Source organism: Corythoichthys intestinalis, chromosome 12, assembly GCF_030265065.1.
Source record: "Corythoichthys intestinalis isolate RoL2023-P3 chromosome 12, ASM3026506v1, whole genome shotgun sequence".
NCBI lineage: Eukaryota > Metazoa > Chordata > Actinopteri > Syngnathiformes > Syngnathidae > Corythoichthys > Corythoichthys intestinalis.
The window spans coordinates 6,013,443-6,031,217 of NC_080406.1; the positions used below are offsets into that span (position 1 = coordinate 6,013,443).

Consider the following 17,775-nt stretch of genomic DNA (forward strand, 5'->3'; position numbering starts at 1 on the left):
GTCGTTTGGAGCCCAGTTTTCTCGTCGAATTGCAGCAGTCAATCTCGGTCTCCTCTTCGGGTCTCTCGGAATACGGTAAAACTTCCAAGTCTCTCCGTCTATCTTCTCTGTTTTTGCAACCGACCGCCACACACGACTTCACCATTTTGATTATTAATGTTAACGAGCAGAAAAACACGCCATAATAGCAGGAATTTACGAAGCGCTAATGCATTAACATGACGAGTATACGGACAACGTGGCGCGGGGGCGTGGCTGTGACGTCACGTGAGTAGGGTCTATAACTGATGTGATTTGGACAACAATTGTCGGACAAGAACTGTTTTGAAATTTCACAAAATCCTCGTTTTCCGGTCCTTTTGGTGTGAACTTGGGCGGCACGCCGGAGAAACTCCATTGGAGAAAGAAAAAAAAGGAATATGATTGATGGTATCTTTTGCTTTACAAGCAATTTCAAAGCAACCATCAATAATAAAACAGTGAGAGACTTCCTGGCCATGTGGCGTCCAGGAAGCCGCTGGCCAATCAGGATGCAGCTTGGAAGTCATGCCAGCATCAGCATCCTCCGCGCATGTGTGCGTGTGTGAGTGTTCATGCGAGTGTGTGTTGCATGTTTAAACAGCGGACGTGGGCCGCCTCCATCCGAATTCGAGCAGAACTCTTCGGACGAAATCTTGACGCCAACGAGGCCGCCTCTCCATGTGCTCGTCGGTAGCAAATGGACGCCGAGGTGCTACTGGGCCCCCCCGTGATGGCGGACGTGAACGGCAACAATAAGCTGGCTAACGCCGAGCTGGAGGTGCTCAAGCTGCAGGAGCTGGTCCGCAAGCTGGAGAAGCAAAACGAGCAGCTGCGGAGCAGGGCTAACGCGGTAAACAATTGCCCCGTCGCCTCCCGACATCAGCACCTCCTCCTCCAGAGCGGGACCCCGGCCGCTTGTCTGCCCGCGGCCAGGGAGCCTTTCCCGGTTAAGTGTGAGAGCCAATCCCCCCGGGAGCCCTTCGCCTATTTTCAGCCTAGCTCGTCGTCGTCTTCTCCCGACGCCGCCGAGGAGGAGGTGCAAGACGGCGTGGAGGAGGAGAATGGAGCCTCGACGGTTCTGGATGAGGTTGACATTTTGGACCTTAACACCGTGTTCTCAGACTCCGAACCGGATAGCTGGTAATACTCTTCAACGTAATTTCCATGTATTTTTGCTCAAAGTGAAGCAAAACATTTCTTGAGTGCAAACAAAAGGCCTCAATTTAGGCCTACATTTGTGCTTAAATCACTATTTTCATCTACTACTCATCCATCTGTGAGACATATTGAGCTGCATCATTTAAAATATCACAAAGAAAGCTTTGATTTTACCCCGAATAACACTGGTGTACAACATGGTGACCCAAAAAAACGGGAACTTTGGAACTATCCAATAAAACCAAGAGTGATGTGAGAAAAGTATTTTCTACATAGTAATTAAAAACCTTAAAGTGTCTGTGACAGCACAGAAAAATCTTTAATCGCATTATTATGTGAATTAGAATCCTATTTTGAGACAATTCGACTTTATACAACAATTTTGCAAAGTGCAGATGACGAGAAATTAGTCTTTTTATCTGCCGTTTAGACCCAGCTGTCAAGATAGCGCTCTAGCGTCCCCTAGCTGGAGGATGACGTCGGCAGGGTCACGATTTCATCTGATTTAGAATTCAGCCCATTGAGGGGGAAGATTCAGAACGAGGAAAATGCGACATAGAGCAGAAAAATATCATGATTGTTTCAATCTCTCCAATATATTTAAAGGATATTCTTTTTAATGAAGTATTTTTCCCCAATTGCTAGATAAATGGTATGGTTATGACAAATAACAGTCTTGTGCTAAATGGAATTAAAAATGCATTTATTCAGTACGGCAGGGCAAATTTACTGCATTTGTCGTTTCCCTGCCCTGGCTTCGGAGACAAAGGAAAGAGGTAAACAAAACAGGAGGCGTGACAGCTAGCCAACATGCTAACCCCAACCGAGCAGCTTTTCCAAGTCCTATTATCGCCTTTCAAAAACGAAAAATCACAGAAAACTACCCTGACTCATGTCACACACGACTGCCAGGTTGATTGTTTTCACCAATTGGCCAGCCCCCGGCAACGAATGAGTTATGGCTCGTCGTTCTGCTGCAGCCACAGCGGGCTGGCAGTGCTCATTCGTCAGGAATAAACTCCGAAAACAGCCCATTCTCGGTGTACAAACCGGCTGACATCGCAGTGGGGTGCTGCTCGAAGCCAAGCCGAGGGAAGGGCATTCTTAACAGGCACGCGAATTGGACTGAGGGGGTAGAAGTGACCATGGTGTGTGACAAGCCGCCTTCTCGGTGGACAAGGAGCATTGTCACCCACAAAACGCAAGCCACCTCCTTATTAAAACGAGTGCCATGATCCCAGTATTTGACATAATATAAAACACGTAGTTTACTCGCCTCACAATGGTCCCACAGTTGGTGGATGTGTTTTGGCCATTATCCGCGGTGAACGGGAACTTTTTGGAACCCAAAAAGGCTCATACACACCTCTCCCTGGTGCAGCAACAAAAGCCTGCAGCACATTGGGCTGGCGTGATGCGAAAAATAAACAAAATAATCCACAAAATCAGCTGAATTCGCAGTCGTTCTGCATACTGTAGTATTGGCTGTATACTGAAGATGATTATCCCATTGACGACACATTCGTATTCTTCGTCAATCTAGGAAGTCATTCATTTTCAAATGATGTCCTCCTGTACAAATGCATTCTTTGTTAAAAAGATTTCTCATCGACCGCTGCAGTATCTCAGATGGAATACTGTGAATTTCATCTTTATATCTATTAAGGGTGGGAACCGCTTTGTACCTCACAATTCGATAAAATTTGCGATACAAAGCTCATGATAACGATGATCTCTTGATATGGCGATACAACGATGATCGACAAGTTGGTCACATAATCGTTCTAGGATATTCTACAAACAACTAATAAACAGAAAAACAAGCTAGTTTCATCCTTCTTTTGTGAGTTTGTCACTAGTAGACGTCCATTCGCTGCCATCCCTCCCACTTCAAACAGATTGGATGTCTATAGCTGTCAATCGGAGGCAATTAAGTATATTTTGGCGTAGTTTTAGGTCATTTGCTGTTGATTTTTTTTTAGTCACTTCCTGTTGGTTTTGGGGGAATTTCAGGGTCGATTCTTTTTTATTTTAGTCAAAAATGGTGAAATTTTTGTCAAGTTTTGGTCAAAATTTGGGAAATTTCCATCAGGAATTGTAATGTTTTGATAAAAAATGTGAAAAATTGAAAATAAGTCAAATGTTTGGTGAATATGTAGAAGTTGGAGTCATGAATGAATGAATGTTTGTCAAAAATGGTAACGTTTGGATCAAGTATTTTGATGTTTCGGTCAAAATGCCTAAAAATGAATGTATGTAAAATAGTGAATTTGTAGAAGTTGTTGGAATAATGTGTGGATGAATTTTTGTCCAGAAATGGTGGTATTTGGGTCAAAGATTGTGACAGTTTGGTAAATAATTGTTTTTCATCAAAAATGGTGAATTTCGGGCAAGAATTGAGAAGGTTTGGTCAAAATTTGGGAAATTTCTGTCAAGAATTGAACAATTTTGGTCAGAAGTCTGAAATTTTGATCTAAATTGTGGCGTTTTGATGAAAAAAGGGGAAAATTTAAGATAAGTGAAAAGTTTGGTGAATATGTTTTAGTTGGAATAATGTGTGAATGAATTTTTGTCAAAAGATGGTGGTATTTGGGTCAAAGATTGTGACATTTTGGGAAAGAATTGTGAAGTTTTTCGTAAAAAAATTGTGAATTTCGGGCAAGAATTGAGAAGGTTTGGTCAAAATTTGGGAAATTTCCGTCACGAATTGAACAATTTTTGTCAGAAGTCTGAAATTTTAATCTAAATTGTGGTGTTTTGATGAAAAATGGGGAAAATTTAAGATAAGTGAAAAGTTTGGTTAATATGTTTTAGTTGAAATAATGAATGAATGAATATTCGTCAAAAATGGTGACATTTGGGTCAAAATGGTGAGATTTCAATTAACAATTATGAAATTTCGATTAAGAATTGTGATGTTTTGTTGAAAAACGTGAAAAATTGAAAATAATTAAATTGTTTGGTGAAAATATTGAAATTGGAATAATTTATGAATGACTTTTTGTAAAAAAAAAAAAATTGTGACATTTGGGTAAAAAATTGTGACATTTTCGTCAAAAATGTGCAAAATGTTAAATATTTGAAATGTTTGGTGAATATATTAGGAAATGAATGGGAATTTTTGGTCATAATAAATAATATTTTGGAAGAACCGAGAATGTTTTGAACACAAACTGAATAGAAGGCAAAAAAATAGAAGGCATGTTCCACAAAAATAGCCTGACCCCTTGTTGACAACATGTAGCATTGAGGAAATTAAAAATTTAGGTTCATATTGGAAAAAATACAGTATCATTCCTATTTTTGTTGCTACTTCAAAGATTCAGTTATTTTCATATATATTCAAGAGTTTCTTCACTCATTTAAAGTCTGTTGTGGAAGAAACCAGCAGCCCCTAAGATGAACGTATAGGCCTTTCGGATGAATTTCATTGTCGAGTTGAATGGATGATAAATGGTTTTCCTGCCTACTTTGCGCAATATTATGTAATATAGAACAGGCAGAGACAGTGCGTTTTTTTTCTTTCTTTCCATAAGACTTAAAAAGATCCTTTCCGAGATGCACTTGAAGGCGTAAGGGCGACGTTAAAGATTTGGAAGCGGGCCGTGTGTGATGCGATGATGCGGAAAGTGGAGCGCGCGGATAAATGCGGCCATAACGGGAGGCCACATTGAGCTGCTCGCTTTGCCGTCGTTCTCCGATGAAAAGACGCCATGTAGACTCGCGTAGGCGTCTGACTGTGACCTAGATGCTATGGAATAATAATGGGTCGGCGTCAGTTGAGAAAGCACTTTCATTGAACTCTGTATTTCTGTATCCCAGAATTAGATCAGTGTAGGGCTGCAGCTATCGAATATTTTAGTAATCGAGTAATCGAGTGAAAATTCTATCGATTAATCGAGTAATCGGATAAAACAAATATATTTTTAGGTGAAGAGCAATTATAAATATACATGAGAAAACAAGACATTTCTTCTAATCTTGAACCATTTTCAGTCAATCAACGTCTTTATTTTTTATGTATATTGTTGAAAACAGCCAACAATTGCATCTCAGATGTAACTAGAATTTTAAAAAAAAAAGACTAATTCACTGCTTTCACTCAAAAAACATTTAGATCTTATTTAAAAAAAAAAAAAAAATATATATATATATATATATATATATATATATATATATTACCTAAAAATGCCGTTACGCTTGATAAGACACATCACTTAAAATTTTTTCCCACGTGTTTCAATTGAATTTCTCTTTGTGTCAAGCCATTTTTAAGTTCTAGTTAAGTTTTAAGTTAGTCTAAACTGTAAGTCCTGATAGGATTTTGAGTTTTTGCAGTGTTCAAAATAAATGTATGATACAGGCTGTATTGGAGCACATGAGGGACCAGTGCTACTTGGTGTTTTATCCAGCAATGACTACTGAGCTAAAATTGATAGTTAGCATGATTAAGTTTTTATTTTACACCCTCATCACTCCACAATGCTATGTTATGTTAAAGCCTGTATGTAAGACACGTTAGCCACGCAACGACAGTGGTCATAATTAATTGAAACCTAGCCCTCCGCAGGGCTAACGTTACGTGAGCTAGTAGCGACAGTAACGTTAATCTTATTTATTAGCGTTTAGCGCTCTTTATTAGCGCTTAGCGCTCTTTATTAGCGCTTAGCGCTCTACTGCTTTAAGATGGCGGCTGTTTACTAACGCTGCCCAGACGCGGCCGAGTCTGTCATTTCGCATCTAGTTCAACATACATGTGATCTCTATGAGACGCATCAGACGGTACCTGTTACCAATGTAGCATCGTGCGGGCTAGTATTTAGCAACGTCGGCGTCGTTTGTGGCGGCTGTCGGCTGCAGTAAGTTTTTTTTTTTCCTTCTTTCTCTCCGCACGTGACAGCGCGTTGTCCCGCATTGAAAGTAGTCCGAGCAAAACGTGATGCTTAGAACTGTCAAAATAAACGATTACTCGAGGTGAATAAAATTACTCGGATCAGTTTTTAAACTCGAGTTACTCGAGTTGCTCGAGTACTCGTTTCAGCTCTAGATCAGTGCCTATTTCGATATAGGTCAAATAGTGGCCCCCTCTCAAAGCGACGCCATTCGTTAATGTATTGCTTGATGTTGAGTTACCTTTTACCGTGACTGACATCTTCATCAAAGTACGCAGAACAGACATTGCGGCTGACATAGACAGTAAAGTTTAAGAGGAGTCCTCTGGAAAAATTATCAATGACCCTTCATTGAACGGTGGAGCCTGTAAGGCAATAGTGCAGGGGTGTCAAACTCATTTTGGTTCGTGGGCTACATTTATGGCAATTGCAGGATAAACTTCATAATGATATTGACGGGTCAGATTCGACCTTCACTGTGCCACACCTTCAAGTAGGGGGCCTTCCCACAATCCGCTGCAGTTATTCGCAGTCGGTCACAGCGACACATGCAGCGTTACAACTCGGGCTGCAGCTATCGAATATTTTAGTAATCGAGTAATCGACTGAAAATTCTATCGATTAATCGAGTAATCGGATAAAACAAATATATTTTTTGGTGAAGAGCAATTATAAATATACATGAGAAAACAAGACATTTCATCTAATCTTGAACCATTTTCAGTCAATCAATGTCTTTATTTTCGATGTATATTGTTGAAAACAGCCAACAATTGCATCTCAGATGTAACAAAAAAAAAAAAAAAGACTAATTCACTGCTTTCACTCAGAAAACCTTTAGATCTTATTAAAAAATAAATAAATATATATATATATATAAATGCCGTTACGCTTGATAACACACATCACTTAAAAGTTAGGATTTTTTTCCCACGTGTTTCCATTGAATTTCTATTTGTGACAAGCCATTTTTAAGTTCTAGTTAAGTTTTAAGTTAGTCTAAACTGTAAGTCCTGATAGGATTTTGAGTTTCTGCAGTGTTCAAAATAAATGTATGATACAGGCTGTATTGGAGCACATTAGGGACCAGTGCTACTTGGTGTTTTATCCAGCAATGAATACTGAGCTAAAATTGATAGTTAGCATTATTGAGTTTTTATTTTACACCCAAATCACTCCACATCGCTATGTTATGTTAAAGCCTGTATGTAAGACACGTTAGCCAAGCATTGAAGGTGGTCATAATTAATAGAAACCTAGCCCTCCGCAGGGCTAACGTTACGTTAATCTTATTTATTAGCGCTTAGCGCTCTTTATTAGCACTTAGCGCTCTACTGCTTTAAGATGGCGGCTGTTTACTAACGCTGCCCAGACGCGGCCGAGTCGGTCATTTCGCATCTAATTCAACATACATGTGATCTCTATGAGACTCATCAGACACTTCCTGCTACCAACTAGCATCGTGCAGGCTAGTATTTAGCAACGTCGGCGTCGTTTGTAGCGGTTGTCGGCTGCAGTAAGTTTTTTTTCTCTTCTTCTTCCTCTACATACGTGACATCAGCACATCCCGCATTAAAAGTAGTCCGAGCAAAACGTGATGCTTAGAGCTGTCAAAATAAACGATTACTCGAGGTGAATAAAACTACTCGGATCAGTTTTTAAACTTGAGTTACTCGAGTTGCTCGAGTATTCGTTTCAGCTCTAGTTACAACGCCGGATTTAGTTTGAAAAAGTACGAAAGCTGTACTGCATACAAACAGGAAGAATTGTCTCAGGAGTGATTTGTTCGAGGATTCAAGTTAATTATTCGCGATGGGCATCTTGAGGCACCTAACAATTCGATTACGATTCAGAGGCTCCGATTCGGTTATAAATCGATCATTGACGTTACCTATTGCTTATGAAATGTCATTAAGTGTCATCTGGCAAATTATCTGTTTTAAATGGATGTGAAGATCCGAGCTGGACATAAATGGAGGTAGTGACACAATTCATAATGTTATTAATGCCCATGATAGTCACATGGTGATGGGGGAAAATATTACACTATGCCTTTGTGATGTATGATTGCTTCTGTGACATAGATTGTAACAACATCTATTGTTTTTCACCTCGTTCCCATAGTTAGGAGACGCGCTTGAGTAGGGAATCTCACGAGATAACTTGTTTTGCACCATAGTACGCGCCTGAGTTCCATAGCTAGGATGGAATCTCACGAGATAACTTGTTTTGCACCCATAATATTTACCATTTGTTGCATCTGTTGCAGCACAGCTCATTTGTCCCATGTGAAAAGTCCTTTTTCAAGGGGGCTGAACCAAAAGTAGCTTTAATGTTTGTCATTGGACGGGGCCGCGCCGCTCGGAGGCGGAAGTTGGCCTCTCCGCCTCCGAGGGGTGCGTCCTTACAAAAGCGGACGTTTCCGGGCGACCCGTGAAGTCCGCTGGTGGATTAAGCGTACGGATCGCCCAGCTTTGTCCTTTTGCCGCTTTATTGGAATGTTCCTGGCTTCCCACTCATTTGTCACGGTAAGCGATTTTTATTGCTAAAGGGACATTTTGTTTTGCTGTAACGGTAACGCGGGGATTCTGGGGTTGACAAACTCAAGTCTAGCGTCATCGTTGACATTTGTTGATACTTGTTTGCTTGCTCTTGTGGGATTGTAATCAATAAATCTCATTTATTCTGCATTTTCTAATCAATAAACATTGTCTATTGAGCAAAAGTGTGCCTGTTACTGATTCACCGCGAATTTGGAAATTACGGAAAACACATGGTCACAATTATGAGAGTCTTACGGCAGTCTTATGACACCCCCGTCAAAGCGTTACCCATTAATCCAAATAAATCAATAAATAAGCCACACTGGACTATAAGCCGCAGAATTCAAAATGAAGGAAAAGAGTAGCAGCTTATAGTCCGAAAATTACGGTAACAAAGCTGTTTTTTCGAAAACAAGTAAATCCAAACTAGCAAGCTAATAATTTAGCAATTTCCTGTTCAAAATTTCTTCTCATTTTGACAGTGTGTTTTATAAAGAGTCCAAAATTTGAGACCATGCTGCCCATTGGTCTGTTGTATCCAATCACACCAAGTGAGAGTCAACCCTCCACTGAGCAAACCAATTCGAGGACTATCAGTTGAAAGTAATGTAAATTGGGAGCAAACAAGTCCGAAACCTGGTCTAAAAAGCCACATTGCCTAGATTTAATCAGCGTATAGAAATAGGGCTCTGCGCTTTTTGAGTGAACTAGCATTTTATATTTTCAAATCTTTTCATTCATTTACCCTAATTTTCGCACTATAAGGCGCACCTGACTATAAGCCGCGACCCACAAAAATTGGCATGAAAACGGCATTTGTTCATAGATAAGCCACACCGGACTAAAAGCCGCAGCTGTCCTCACTGTATTGTAGGATATTAACACCAAAAGATATTAACCGGTAATACTTCATTTGACAGCAAAATCAAACGACTTTCATAAGACCAAATGAACCCCCATGAAGCTTTGAACCACTAGGTTGCAAAGCTTCATTTGGTCATCACTGCTCCCTTGGGCGAGACAGTCAACCTCTGCTACCACTTGAGGTCAACACTGTTGTTGTCCAACATGCCTCCTAGCATGCACTGCAGCGCGACAGATGCAAATAACTATCAAAATTCATGTTCTGTGCTAATTATTTCTTCATTTACTGTTCCAGTTGTTTCATTATTGCTAGTTATGGTATTTGGTAACACTATATTTGACAGTGGCGCCATAAGACTGTCATCAGACAATGATAATTATGATAAGACACCGTCATGAGCGTTTATGAATGCCTATAACAGATGTCATTTAGTGTTATCTGGCAAATTCTCTCATTTTTGGATGTAAAAATTCAAGCTGGACATAAATGGAGTTCGTGACATCCTTTGCCAGATGACACTTAATGACATAAGCATTCAGTAATGCCCATGACAGTGTCATGTCATAATTATGATGGTCTTATGACAGTCTTATGACACAGCTGTCAAATAAAGTGTTCCATTTTAACTGAAATAAATCAACAAATAAGCCGCACTCGACTATAAGCCGCAGGATTCAAAATGAAGGAAAAAAGTAGCGGCTTATAGTCCGACAATTACGGTACATGGATTGAACACCCATAGAAAAACCATTACAGCGATCGTAGGATGTGTTATTTATTATTATGAGAGCTTATTTAGCAGATCCGATTTAGAAATGGCATCCACAAACAAATGAATCAATCGGCGGACTTTAAAAAGACAAGGGGCGGGTGACCCAATAAAAGCTCACAGTTTTTATATGCTGTTTAAAAGGGGTTCGCGTAAAACGGACGGAGGCGCTGACATTTCCAGCAACCCGTAAACACAATGTCAAGCTCGGCTATAAACCTGCTGCTTGTGTGTTTGTGTCTCAGGCTTTACGTGAGCTCCAAATCCAAGCCGGGCAGCGACAAAGTTGGCATCAGTCCTCTCCAGTGGTGCAGGCAGGTCCTGGACCACCCGGGACCAGAAGTAGAGCTGGCAAAGATGACGCTGTGCCACAGATTGGACCAAGGTAACCTGCGTGAGCTATGTCCGACCCCATGGATTAGCGACCACATCTGTCTCTTTTGCTGTAACATGTGATGCTAAGCTTTGACGCATGTTGCTCTGTGTTCTGCACGTGCGCTGACATCTTAGAGTGCTAGCCTTATTGAGATGACCGGAATTTCCGTACTATAAACGGCGAATTTTTTTTCCTCTCCATTTGAACCCTGCATCTTTGATACAGAAGTCGATTATTCATGTATTTTTTTGGGGGGGGGGCAACAGCTTTGTTACAGAGCCCCCCGGGTGCGAGGGTAGAAAAAAAAAAATCATAGCTAATCTGTACCCACAGTTTAGTAATCTGTACCCACAGATTACTAACCTGTACCCACAGTTTACTCAAATGTACCCACAGTTTAGTAATCTGTGGGTACAGATTGCTAAACTGTATCCACAGTTTAGTTATCTGTGGGTTTAGTAATTTGTACCCACAGATTACTAAACTGTACCCACAGTTTAGCAATCTGTGAGTTTAGTCATCTGTACCCACAGATTACTAACCTGTACCCACAGTTTACTAAAATGTATCCACAGTTTAGTAATCTGTGGGTACAGATTGCTAAACTGTATCCACAGTTTAGTAATCTGTGGGTTTAGTAATGTGGGTAATCTGTACCCACAGATTTCTGTAACTGTTTATTAGTTCCGAGAATGATTTCCTGACCCGTGTATCCATAATTGTCGTGAGATCGTTATCATGAGCCTTGTATTGCGAATCGTATCGTGAGGTACCCAGAGGTTCCCACCCCTAGCTGAAATTTATCGGTACAATATTATCTTGATAAAATGACTTCTTAAAGGGAAACTCTGACTAATAAACCTATAGGTTCTAATCAGCTACAGTTGTTCTCTTTTACTAAAATACTGTATGTTATTGGAAGCACATAAAATATTGCCATTGATTTAAAAATCGATAATATTGAGGACATGTTTTTACCTACGGAGGGCACCATGTTGTGATACCTGCGGTTGGAATAACGCTTGGGGTGATGACATAGATTGTCACTGTCACACGACGTATACTGCCGGGTTACCGCAGTTCGTCAAGACGTCCAACACATGCGTTCATTTGTTAAAAGTGGCGAGTATTTACTACGATTTGTGTTTTTATTGAGTCTTTGATTACATTTTCATTGCCTCAAAATGCTTTTTGCATGTGTTTCCCTCTCATACTTTTAAGCATTGTGTTTTCTTGTGGTAGCTTTAAAGAAGATTGTTGATCATATTAGTACTACTCGTATTTGATATCACTCTGTAGCTCATTTTGGCAGAACACCGTTTTTTCCCCCCTACTCTGATAGTGTCCCATCTTTCCTGTTCATTTTGCTTTTGCTGCTTTTTTTGTGAAATATCGACAGAGTTGTCATGCTCATTTATGTTCCTCTCGGGTTCAAATTGAAAGGGTTGAACAGATGACATGTTTATGTCGTTAGTAGAGGCGTGCAAAATTTCCCATTCTTAGATTATTTGCGATTCGGTCGTGGAAGATTCGAGAACGATTCACAAACATCCAAATTCCGATTATTGAATTATACCAGGTAAAGCGGAAATAAAACGCAGTCAGCGCGGTCTTCGGGACCCAATGAGGAATGGACCGAGAGTAAATATCATGTGCAGCTAATGCCGTGAGGTTAAAAAAAAAAAAAAAAAAAAATACCTGACTGCGGCCGTCAACCGCTACAAACAGCGCCCAGTTGGTGGTTGCTACAAACATAAGGCAACATACGGCTACGGTAGATAGCACATATATTTAGACTGGATGTGAAATGACAGACTTTCCCGCGCTAGTAAACAGACGCCATCTTAAAGCAGTAGACTTCTCTAGTAGGCTCTGTTATAGAGAACCTAATTACTTTTTATCTAAAATACCCCTAAATCGGCAAAATCTTGACTTAAATCTATCTTTAAATGATGAAACAGTTTTAAAACTTTCACCTGTAGAAAGTAGACATGAGGGAAATTATGCAATAACGGGCGCAATTTTAACAACTTTAACGGTTGATTCACAACATTAAATTAATTGAATGTAGTTTAAAGCTGCTGATACAGAATGGGGACTTGAGTATTTTATTTACTGTTTTTAACCGTTAACTTGATAATAAAATAGTAGTTTGGTTTATTTAGCCTGGGAGGATTTTTGAACAATTTTGGAACAAATATACAAAACAATTAAAAAAATAAAATAAAATGGGGGGGGGCACCAATAATCGATTTATAATCGAATCGGAGTCTCTGAATCGTAATTGTAATCGAATCGTTAGGTGCCCAAAGATTCCCACCTCTAGTCGTTAGAGTTATATTCTGGAAATCCGGCAGCTTGGACCTGTGACGTCACCGCCCTGCGACATCAACAACAATGGCGACCTACTAGTTAAACTAATTTTACAAATTGTATAAAACCGAAAACATCAAGAGGGGTCATAACTCATGAAAACGTTTATGTTTTAAGAACTATAAGTTTTTCAATATGTAGATCCCTTTAAGAGAACTGAAACATTTTGGTTGTCTACTTAAAATCTTCGTGAGCATGACTGTTTTTTTTGTTTTTTTTACATTGTATGCAACATGTGTGTATGTTAGTCAAATCACATCTCCAAATAAATGCCTTAATCCTAATTAAACATCTGTTCCTGCCATTTTTTGAGAACATACTGTATAATAATATTCTTAAATTGCATTAAGGCACTGCTGTTGAAATAATTAACAACCAATGAACAGGGGTATTACAGCCTCTGGATTTGGATCATATTCAAATGGACCAAAAAAATAGTTCAAAGTCTAACAAAATGGCAGCCGATTGTCAAGTACATTAATCTACATTGGAGAAGATCATTATGTTTTGGGGAATAGGATGTAACCTACATACGTATGCAATCCCTGCTTATCCGAAGATCCTTCCAAAAGTGAAGTAATCTGTTCTCGTAATCTAATGCTTATCTCGACGCATGTACAACATGAATAGCGGTATGTCGTCCCAAGATTAATAGTTGAGATGACGGGATGATCAATCTGCTGACGGCCTTTCGGTTTGTTTGTGTGTCAAGCCAAGCGGTGGCGCGGAACCTCCCCCGTCCGACCGTACAGCTGCATAGACGGACTGTCCACCCTCAGCTGCCCTATCCTGCCTTACTCCAAACCTGCTGCAATAACCGACACCACAGGTAACGCACAAACGCACAGTACAAAACATGCCTTGAACACCTCATAAGCAGGATAATCTACTTGCTTCAAACTCCCCTGAATGAAGCTTTTAGATGCGGCAAAATAATAATTTATAGGGATGCCCCAATCCGATCGTGTGATCAGAAATTTTTGGATGACTACTTACTTACCTATTTTTACTTGAGTAATATTATTTTGAAGTCACACTACTCTTACAGTGGGAAAAAATAAGTATTTAGTCAACCACTAATTGTTCTCCCACATGAAAATATTAGGGAGGCCTGTCAACATGGGTAAACCTCAACCATAAGAGATAGAATGTAGAAAACCCCCCAGAAAATCACATTGTTTGATTTTTAAATAATTTATTTGCAAATCATGGTGGAAAATAAGTAGTGATGCACGATAATACATTTTTTCAACCGATATCGATAACCGATAATTACCTGCCCCTTCCACCCGATAACCGATGATGTCACGCCGATAACTCTATTCAAATATGGATGTAAAATTTTAAAGTATACAAAGATCAAATGTTACTGTGCAAAAATGTAATATAGTGCTATTTTTTTTCACATCAAATGTGAACAAGTAGTAAATTCCAACAACTAAACAATGGCAATGACATTGTGTAATGGTAAGCTTTTGGCAACAATTACTTAGAGAGTAAACACCCAAGTTGCTCAAAAATGCCTTTAAAAGAAAGCCATTCCTAACATATGTCACATTACTACACTGCAAAAACACCTCCTTAAAACTAGCAGAATTGGACAAAATTGTTGATTAGACACATTTGGAGGCTGAGTCAAGTACCGTAATTTCCCGAATATAAGGCGCACCCGTGTATAACGCGCACCCCCAATTTACCTGCAAAATCTAGGGAAAATTCTTGTACCCGTGTATAACGCGCACCCTAATTTTAGCACCAATAAATACGGTAGAATACAAGAAAACAGCTCGTGTAGAAATACAGAAATGTCATTTTAATTTAACAAATTATAAACAGACATAACACAGCACAAGCATAGCACAGTGATAAATACCGTTCCGGTAGTGCAAAACATTCCTGTAACAACCTTTAACAACTTCTCCAACTTAAGAGAACCCGTGAGAAAACAAAACAGCCATATCTGTATTATACATGAACATCTAAAGCATTCTTATAAGTGCTTTTCTGCCCCTACCAATTGCTTTTGCTGATGACTTTGCTTGTTCCAGCTGCTTCTTCATTCATTTCCAATACTGCACACTCGATTCTCCGACGTCATACCGGCTTGCCGCTTCACGAATTCCAGCTTCCTCAGATACGGAAATTACTTTCCTTTTGAAGGCTGCCGTGTAGCTTGCTCGTTTCATCATCATGAAATACCGCAAATGTATCTTCCTTGGAATTATACTGTAAAGTAAAAGTGACGACTGAAGTGGGAAAACGAAAGGAGCTCATAACAGTGCAGACGAAACGAACTCACGGAAGTCATTCAACCAATCAGAGTGAAGAATTACCAAAACAAATGGTGACGTAATATACCGTAATGGCGGCAACAGATCACCGTATGCGTTTTCTTCAACACAACATGGCCGTGTCAATAAAGAAAAAGTCTTAAAATATACATATTTATATGTATTTATTTCTGTCTCCATCCATATACCAATATAATAATGCGCACCCTCGATTTTACAAGTGGATTTGGGGAAAAAAAGTGCGCCTTATTTTCGGGAAATTACGGTATATAATTATCGGATTGCATTATCGGTTGAATTTCGTTTTATCTGGATTATCTGTGTGACGTCATAATTGCCATTATCGGCCGATAATTATTGGTGACCGATATTATCGTGCATCTCTAAAAATATGTGTTTGGTCAATACCAAAAGTTCATCTCAATACTTTGTCATGTACCCTTTGTTGGCAATAACAAGTCCAAACGTTTTCTGTAACTCTTCACAAGCTTTTCACACACTGTTGCTGGTATTTTGGCCCATTCCTCCATGCAGATCTCCTCTAGAGCAGTGGTGTTTTGGGGCTGTCGTTGGGCAACATGGACTTTCAACTCCATCCACATATTTTCTATGTGGTTGAGATCTGGAGACTGGCTAGGCCACTCCAGGACCTTGAAATGCTTCTGACAAAGCCACTCCTTTGTTGCCCTAGCTGTGTGTTAGGGATCATTGTCAGCCACGTCTCATCTTTAATGCCCTTGCTGATGGAAGAAGATTTTAAATCAAAATCTCTCGATACATGGCCCCATTCATTCATTCCTTTACACAGATCAGTCGTCCTGGTCCCTTTGCAGAAAAACAGCCCCAAAGCATGATGTTTCCACCCCCATACTTCACAGTGAGTATGGTGTTCTTCAGATGCAATTCGGTATTCTTTCTCCTCCAAACACGAGAACCAGCGTTTCTACCAAAAAGTTCTATTTTGGTTTCATCTGACCATAACACATTCTCCCAGTCCTCTTCTGGAACTGCAGACGGGCCTGGACGTGTACTTTCTTCAGCAGGGGGACACATCTGGCAGTGCAGGATTTGAGTCACTGATGGCGCATTGTGTTCCTGATAGTAGCCTTTGTTACTGTGGTCCCAGCTCTCTGTAGGTCATTCACTAGGTCCCCCTGTGTGGTTCTGGGATTTTTCCCCACCGTTCTTGTTATAATTTTGACGCCACGCGGTAAGATCTTGTATGTAGCCCCAGATCGAGGGAGATTATCAGTGGTCTTGTATGTCTTCCATTTTCTAATAATTGCTCCCACAGTTGATTTCTTTACACCAAGCGTTTTACCTATTGCAGATTCAGTCTTCCCAGCCTGGTGCAGGTCTACAATTTGGTCTGTGGTGTCCTTCGACAGCTCTTTGGTCTTGTTGAGTTTGGAGTGTGACTGACTGAGATTGTGGACAGGTGTCTTTTATACCGATAATGAGTTAAAAACAGGTGCCATTAATACAGGTAACGAGTGGAGCCTCGTTAGACCCCCGTTAGAAGAAGTTAGGCCTATGACCACTCTAATTTGGAAATAAATTATTTAAAAATCAAACAATGTGATTTTCAGTTTATTTTTTTCCACATTCTGTCTCTCAGGGTTTAGGTTTACCCATGTTGACAATTACAGGCCTCTCTAATCGCTTCAAGTAGGAGAACTTGCACAATTGGTGGTTGACTAAATCCTTATTTGCCCCACTGTACTTGGCTAATCTACTGACCTCTGTTGATTACTAATCGAGGTTATTTCTGCATTTTCCTCTTTAGCTGCGCTAGATATCCAATCCATTTGAACTGGGAGGGTGGCAGCAAATGAAGTAGTGCTGCAATGATTCATCGATTAACTCGAGTATTCGATTAGAAAAAAATATTCGAAATAAATTTTGTCGCTGCAAGTATTCGTTCAATTAAAGTGGCGTTGTGATGGTTTATTTCTAAAGCGTTTGCATTTAGTTTTATTGATTAGGGTGGATACACTGCCCTCTAGTGGGAACAGTGGATATGACATATAACCTATTTCACATGGCTGAATCCAACCGCTCCCTGTTAAGACTCGCGTAAGCTAAGTTTTTGTTTGAGCTGATGTTTTTTAATGCATTCATAATTTAGTTTATAGATATATTTAGCCATTTTTTGTGTCTGAACCATTTGTTTGGAGCATTGTAAAAAAAAAAAAAACATTAGAATTTTGTAGCATTTAAGCTTGTGGACATTTGCAATGTAAGTTAGCCAATTGTTCTTTTGTTGTACATAGATCCTCATTTATTTATTTTCTTATACCGTTTAAGGCTCAGCTCAGGTATCTTAATTTTTCATGTTCCTTATCCGATTACTCGATTATTCGAACTAACTAGTTCATCAATTAATCGACTAATAAAATAATCGATAGCTGCAGCCCTAAAAGGAACGATTCACTACCACCCTCCCAGTTCAAATGGATTAGACATTTAGTACTGATAAGAGTTTTA

At 39.7% G+C, this 17,775-nt stretch overlaps 1 protein-coding gene across 2 annotated transcripts in view; it reads left to right on the forward strand.

Annotated features, from left to right (window-relative positions):
- Positions 1-326: 326 nt before the first annotated feature.
- Positions 327-17,775, forward strand: part of slain1a (SLAIN motif family, member 1a) — a 32,316-nt gene continuing 14,867 nt past the window's right edge. Inside the window, exons 1-3 of one of the 2 annotated variants that reach the window (XM_057853124.1) lie at positions 327-1,161; positions 10,494-10,633; positions 13,710-13,826. In XM_057853124.1, the coding sequence (XP_057709107.1) occupies positions 719-1,161; positions 10,494-10,633; positions 13,710-13,826 (700 nt within the window). In that variant the 5' untranslated portion in view covers positions 327-718. The remainder of the gene's footprint in view (positions 1,162-10,493; positions 10,634-13,709; positions 13,827-17,775) is intronic. The other variant, XM_057853123.1, reaches the window with a different exon arrangement.